The 7,457-nt window shown below is 41.0% G+C and overlaps 1 protein-coding gene across 1 annotated transcript; it reads left to right on the top strand.

Moving 5' to 3' along the window:
* Positions 1-1,840: 1,840 nt before the first annotated feature.
* On the top strand, positions 1,841-6,962 carry LOC125479607 (the record flags this gene model as incomplete). Its single annotated transcript, XM_048589136.1, is given in 5 exon segments — positions 1,841-2,332; positions 3,227-3,264; positions 3,266-3,944; positions 4,023-4,629; positions 5,104-6,962. Coding segments are annotated over 5 exon segments (3,675 nt in total), but the record flags the coding sequence as incomplete, so codon positions are not given.
* Positions 6,963-7,457: the final 495 nt, after the last annotated feature.

Raw genomic sequence — 7,457 nt, 5'->3', positions numbered from 1 at the left:
CACCATCCCATTATCCTTTACATCCACTAAACCATGCATCCACATTCACCTAAATAAACCCTAAATTACATCCACTAAACCATCCATCCACCATAATTCCCACCATCCACACCTTTTCCCATCCACCAAATACCTTAAACAAACATCCATTAACACCCATTCTCTTCCTATAAATACCCATTCATTCCATTCACCAAATCATCTCATTTTCCATTGTAATACACAAACACTTCCCCTTCTCCATCTTCTCCATCTTCTCCATTTCCACTCCATTCCACACTTCCATCCCCCCAACCAACCTATCCTTAAACCTTGTGCTACAACAACGAGGAAGAGAAGAGTGCCTAAACGTTCATATAATTCAAGTTTGAGTTGTTGGAATGTTTAGGTGTTTCTTTGATTTCAAAGTTTCATTTTAATTCTCTTTGTTTTATGGAAGAGAAGAGTGCTTAAACGTTCATACAATTCAAGTTTTGAGTTGTTGGAATGTTTAGGTGTTTCTTTGATTTCAAAGGTATGAGGAACTAATCCCCCTTTAGCTAGGGGGTGATTCGAAACTATGTTTATATTTGCAATATGAATTGATTAACTTTCGTTGGAATTTCATAAGTTGTGGATTCAATTTGTTTAACCGTTTGATTGATAACTTATTTATGAATGTTTATTAAGAATGCGCGCTTAATTTTCATGCATAAATATGACGCTAGAATATAAGTGATTTTCACCTAATCGTTATGAACTTATATTCACAAGTAGTGGAGGTTGCTTATAAACAATCGCGTTAAATGAATTCTTGGCACGAGTTTCATGCTCATCATAGTAACGAATGCCTCGTCAACACTTATAGTTTTCATAATACTTAATGATCTTTGATTGTATCTTTATTGTGCTGTTCACGTAAAGGACTTTTGGAGAATGTTGTGAATTGCGTTGCGCAAACCCATCCAATTCATTAACTTAAGGAAAACTTGACGGTTAATTTAAGCGGACCTAATTAATCCGGAGTGTTGAGTTTCATAATTTATCGAAAGACCAACTGAGAATCAATCTTGTATGCAAGTATAACATGTGTGGAGAAGAACCCCTTAGCTAGCATTCATTCCATATTTCATCACATTCATATTTAAATTCTACCTTTAAATTACAATTTGTGCATTTAATTTATTTTCGTCAAAATCTCAATCCCCCTTTACTTTAGTGTCCAATTTAGTTAGAAAGTGTCTTAGTTTGTGTTTATAAGTGTTTTGTATTCTTTGAGTCTTTTGATTTGTTTTAGTGTTTTAATGTTTGTTTTACATTTTTGAGTCAGTTTCCAAGTGATTTAGTAATCCCTCCTAATCCCCGGTTTAGAACGATCCCTACTTATACTTATACTACAATTGACAAAAAGAGGGTTTAATTTGTGTGCGTATAAATCTCGCATCAAATTTTGGCGCCGTTGCCGGGGATTAGCAACTTTGCTAATCTCTTGGATTGTTGTATTTTCTTTTGTTTTTATTTTATTCTAGATTCTTAATCTTGTTTTGTTTCTTGTTTTAGGTACTAGTTTATGACTCGGAGTTCTCATCCAATTCGTGAACCTATCTCGGTCTTTGACGCCGATTTCGAGCGAGAATTGAGACGAAAGAGAAAGAACCCAGAACCTAGCGAATCAAGTGAAAGCTCCGAGTCCGTTGCTGAATCTGAAGAAGAGAAACCCAGGAGAACAGAGGGTGAAGTAGACATGGCAGCAGACAACCGAACAATCAAAGAACTTTCCGCTTCGGGATTGGACAATGCCGCACCCCTATGTATTCAATATCCTAGGGCGGCTCTAGGCAAGACCGATGAGTTTGAATTGAAGTCAAGCTTGCTGCATCATATTCCTAAGTACCATGGGCTGTCCATGGAAGATCCAAACAAGCATTTGAAGGAGTTTGAAGTTGTATGCTCAAGCATGACACCCATTAATGTTGATGGGAATATTTTGAAGATGAAAGCTTTTCCATTCTCTCTTGTGGAAAAGGCTAAGGATTGGCTTTATGAATTGGCACCCGGGACAGTGACTTCTTGGGAAAGCATGAAGAGAGCGTTCTTGGAGAAGTTTTTCCCTACTTCAAGAGTCATTCTCTTGAGGAAGAAAATTAGCGGAATCCAACAAAGTCAAGGAGAATCTTTTCCGGCATACTATGAGCATTTTAAAGCCCTTGTTGCATCATGTCCTCAACATCAAATGAAGGAGGAGCTTCTTCTTCAATACTTCTATGAGGGCCTTCTTCCCATTGAAAGGCAAATGCTCGATGCTTCGACGGGAGGTGCATTGGTGGATAAAACTCCTATGGCAGCCAAGACCCTAATTGCAAACCGTGCTCTAAATGCACAACAATATGAAGGACTTGGACAAAGAGACCCCCCACGGCAACACGAAGTCAATGAGGTAAGTGCCATAACCGAACTTCAAAATCAAATGGCTAACCTTACTACGTTGCTTTCTCAGGTGGTGGAAGGTCCAAAAGTCAAAACCGTAGCTTCTTGTGGAGTATGCTCCATGCAAGGACACCCTACGGACACGTGCCCACAATTGATCGAGAATGGAGGGTGGGAGACACTCAATGCCGTGGGATATGGCAACCAATACCAATCACGTGGTGATCCGTTTTCTAATACTTACAATCCCGGTTGGCGTGATCATCCGAATTTCAAATGGCGAGATCCCCAACAAGGTCAACAACAAAGCGGATTTAGGCCAAACCCCCCTGGTTTTTATTCCAAGCCGTATGCACCCCAACAATCCCAACAACCTTCGACATCATCTCATTCAGGTACGTCCTTGGAAAGTAATCAAGCGATGCAATTACTAACCTCTATTTCGCAGGGGTTGCAAAATCAAAACAACCGGATAGAAAATAACGAGAAGGAGATGATGGATATGAAGAAACAAATAGGGCAGATTTCTGAGTTCCTTGGACAGATTAGAGATAAAGGAAAGCTTCCTAGCTCAACCACAGTCAATCCAAAGGGAGGATTCGAATCCGCCAAGGCCATCACCCTAAGGGGTGGAAAAGAAGTTGGGACCGAGCCAAACAATCCCAAATCTGCCCAGGAAGTAGATGAAGAGACGACACAACCTAAGGAAGTGTCTAGCTCACCCACGGAAAGAGTGAAAAACCCAATGCCGCAGGCCCCCAATCACCCTAACTCGGCCAAATCAGGTAATTTAAGTTCAAATTCATGTACTTCACGTCCTAATCTGCCCAATGTACCTTTTCCTCGCAGGTTCATGCAAGAAAAAAAAGGAAGAAAGCGAGAAGGACATTCTTGAAACGTTCCGGAAGGTGCAAGTGAACATACCGCTTCTCGATGCAATCAAACAGGTTCTAAAGTATGCTAAATTCCTCAAGGACCTATGCAATACAAAGAGAAGAAGGGCAAACAAAGAGGTAGTGAAGGTAAGCGAGAATGTGTCCGCTGTTTTGCAACGTAAACTACCTACCAAGTGCAAAGACCCCGGTAGTTTCACGATTCCTTGTTTGATTGGACATAATCGTTTTGAACATGCCATGCTTGATTTAGGTGCATCCATAAATGTCATGCCTTATTCCATTTATGCATCAATGAACCTTGGTGAGTTAAAACAAGATGGCGTTATAATTCAATTGGCCGATCGTTCTAACGCTTATCCCAAGGGAGTCCTTGAGGATGTTTTAGTGCAGGTCAATCACCTTATTTTCCCCGCAGATTTCTATGTTTTAGACATGGAGGATTCAAACCATGCTCCATCATTGCCAATCTTGCTAGGCCGTCCTTTCATGAAAACAGCAAGAACAAAGATTGATGTGTATACGGGAACATTGACCATGGAGTTTGATGGGGACATTATTCATTTTAATCTTTCTGAAACCATTAAACATCCAATTGAGGATCATTCTTGTTTTGCTATTGATATTGTTGATTCTTTGGCACAGGTGCATTTGGATCAAATGAACGAAGATGCACTTGAGGTAGCCTTAGTCCACGGCATAGGAACAAGAAATAAGTGTGAGGGAGTCTTGGCAACCCACGGTATGCAATCTGACCATATTGCCGTGCCCCCTTGTGATGAAGTACTTGAAATGGTCGCTGCCCTCGAGTCATTGCCCTTCCACTCTGGTAAGTCTCCAATCTCACTTTTAGATTCGGTTTTGACTAACAAGTTACTTCCATCAACTGTGCAGCCACCTACACTTGAGTTAAAGCCATTACCTAGTCACTTGAAGTATGTGTTCTTAGGCCAAGATCAAACGCTACCCGTCATCATTTCAAACTTAATCACGGCTCAAGAAGAAGACAAGTTGATAAGGGTGTTAAAAGAGCACAAATCTGCCATTGGATGGACTTTGGCGGATATCAAAGGCATTAGTCCCACCACGTGCATGCATCGCATCCTTTTGGAGGAGGAAGCCAAGCCATCTCGTGAAGCTCAACGTCGCCTTAATCCACCTATGATGGAAGTAGTGAAAAAGGAGGTTATAAAATTACTTGATTGTGGTGTTATATATCCTATTTCTGATAGTCGTTGGGTGTCACCTGTGCAGGTTGTTCCAAAGAAGTCTGGCGTCACAGTGGTGAAGAATGAAGAACAAGAGCTTGTCCCCACTCGTGTTGTGACTGGTTGGCGTGTTTGCATTGATTACAGGAAGTTAAATGCCATGACAAGGAAGGATCACTTTCCATTACCATTCCTCGACCAAATGTTGGAAAGGTTAGCCGGTTATGAATTTTATTGCTTTCTTGATGGATATTCCGGATATAACCAGATTGTGATCGCTCCGGAGGACCAAGAGAAGACAACATTTACGTGCCCCTTTGGCACTTTTGCATATAGACGCATGCCATTTGGCTTGTGCAATGCTCCGGCAACGTTTCAACGATGCATGGTGAGTATATTCTCTGATTATGTGGAGAAGATTATTGAGATATTCATGGATGATTTTAGCGTGTTTGGCAATTCATTTGATCATTGCTTGAATAATCTGACTTTAATCTTGAAACGTTGTGTTGAAACGAATCTTGTACTTAATTGGGAAAAATGCCACTTCATGGTTAAGCAAGGTATTGTTCTAGGCCATATCATTTCTGAAAAAGGCATTGAAGTAGATAAATCTAAGGTAGACCTTGTTCGCCACTTACCCTCTCCAACTTCGGTTAGAGAGGTTCGTTCGTTTCTTGGCCACGCAGGTTTTTATAGGCGTTTCATTAAGGATTTCTCCAAGATTTCACAGCCACTATGCCGGTTGCTTCAAAAAGAGGTGGTTTTCGAGTTTGATGAAGCATGCTCCACGGCATTCAAGCACTTGAAGGAAGCTCTCACTTCGGCTCCTATTATCACACCTCCAGATTGGAGCCTTCCATTCGAGTTAATGTGTGATGCGTCGGACTATGCCATTGGTGCTGTTTTGGGACAGCGAAAGAACAAGCAACCCCACGTTATCTATTATGCTTCTAGGACACTAAATGATGCTCAATTAAATTATTCAACCACTGAGAAAGAATTACTTGCTGTGGTTTTTGCATTAGATAAGTTCCGATCTTACTTACTTGGTACTAAAGTTGTTATTTTTACTGATCATGCAGCTCTCAAATATTTGCTCACGAAAAAGGAGGCCAAGCCTAGATTGATTCGATGGATGTTGCTTCTACAAGAGTTTGACATTGAGATTCGGGATAAGAAGGGCGTGGAGAATGTGGTGGCTGACCACCTAAGCCGAATGGTGCATGAGGAAGCAATGCCAATTTCTGAAACTTTTCCCGATGAACAATTAATGTCTATCCAGGTAAGTGAGCCTTGGTACGCAGATTTGGTGAACTTTTTGGTGTCTAAACATACCCCTAGCACACTTAATAGGAATCAATGTGATAAGCTTAGAAAGGATGCTAGGTTTTATGTTTGGGATGACCCATACCTTTGGAAATTTTGTCCCGATCAGATTGTCCGACGTTGTGTGAATGAATCTGAGTTTCAATCTATTTTAACATTTTGTCATTCATATGCATGTGGGGGACATTTTGGCACCCAACGCACTGCCCTTAAAGTCTTAGAATGTGGGTTTTATTGGCCAACCATCTTTAGGGATGCTAGGACGTTTTGCCTTACATGTGATCGGTGTCAAAGAATGGGTAATATAAATGCTAAGGATCAAATGCCACAAACCCCTATACTTTCTGTTGAAATATTTGATGTGTGGGGCATTGATTTTATGGGTCCTTTTCCTTCATCACATGGTTTTCTCTATATCTTGTTGGCGGTGGATTATGTTTCCAAATGGGTGGAAGCAAAAGCCACCCGTACTAACGATTCCAAGGTAGTTGCAGATTTTGTGAAGTCTAACATTTTTGCTAGGTTCGGAATGCCTCGAGCTCTTATAAGTGATGGAGGCTCACATTTCTGTAATCGTACAATTGAGGCCTTGCTCAAGAAGTACAACGTTACACATAGGGTGTCCACACCCTATCATCCTCAAACAAGCGGGCAAGCCGAGGTGTCGAATCGGGAGATAAAACAGATTCTTGAGAAGACAGTGGGTCCAACAAGAAAAGATTGGAGCTTAAGGCTAGAAGATGCATTGTGGGCTTATAGGACCGCCTACAAAACACCCATAGGAATGTCCCCCTTTCGGCTTGTTTATGGCAAGCCATGTCACTTACCTGTGGAGTTGGAGCACAAGGCTCATTGGGCCGTGAGGAAGTTCAACATGGATGTGGATGCAGCGGGAATTCATCGTAAGCTTCAATTGAATGAACTTGAGGAGATACGGAATGAAGCTTATGAGAATGCTCGCCTTTACAAGGAAAAGACGAAGGCCTTTCATGATAAGATGATTCGCACCAAGTCCTTCTCTGTTGGACAGAAAGTGTTGTTGTTTAATTCTCGTCTTCGTCTATTTCCGGGTAAGTTACGTTCACGTTGGATTGGACCCTTTGTTATTACTAACGTTTTTCCTCATGGTGCAGTCCAAGTTCGTAGCTTCAAAACAGGTCAAGAGTTTAAGGTGAACGGGCATCGTTTGAAGGCCTATTATGAGAACTTTGTGGAGCACACCGTGGATGACACCCCCTTGGGTACCGTAGGCTCCAATTTGGAGTAAATGGATTCTTCGTCCGGCTGCAAGACGTAAAAGAAAGCGCTACTTGGGAGGCAACCCAATACAGTGAATAAAGCTTGTTTATTAATTTCCGAGTGTTTAAAAAAAAAAAAAAAAAAAAAAATGGCAGAAAGATGAAGCCTCACTGCAATCACCAAGGAGAAGATGGAATTTACACTCCATAACCAGATTTGCATCTCTAAAACTCTTCTCTTTGATAGATACATTCTGCCATGTTTAGTATGTTTAGTTGCTGTTTTATATGTTTTCTTTTGTTTGGTGTGTTTTAAGCTTAAAACATTGAGGACAATGTTTGATTTAAGTGTGGGAGGGTAACTAAGTATGTTGATGCAAAAT

This window comes from the organism of the source record quoted next, unplaced genomic scaffold (assembly GCF_019419815.1).
Source record: "Pyrus x bretschneideri cultivar Hongxiangsu unplaced genomic scaffold, Pyrus_bretschneideri_v1 Contig3, whole genome shotgun sequence".
NCBI classification, from domain to species: domain Eukaryota; kingdom Viridiplantae; phylum Streptophyta; class Magnoliopsida; order Rosales; family Rosaceae; genus Pyrus; species Pyrus x bretschneideri.
Note: the sequence above shows the minus strand (reverse complement) of the source record. Positions and strands in the feature narration are given on the sequence as shown.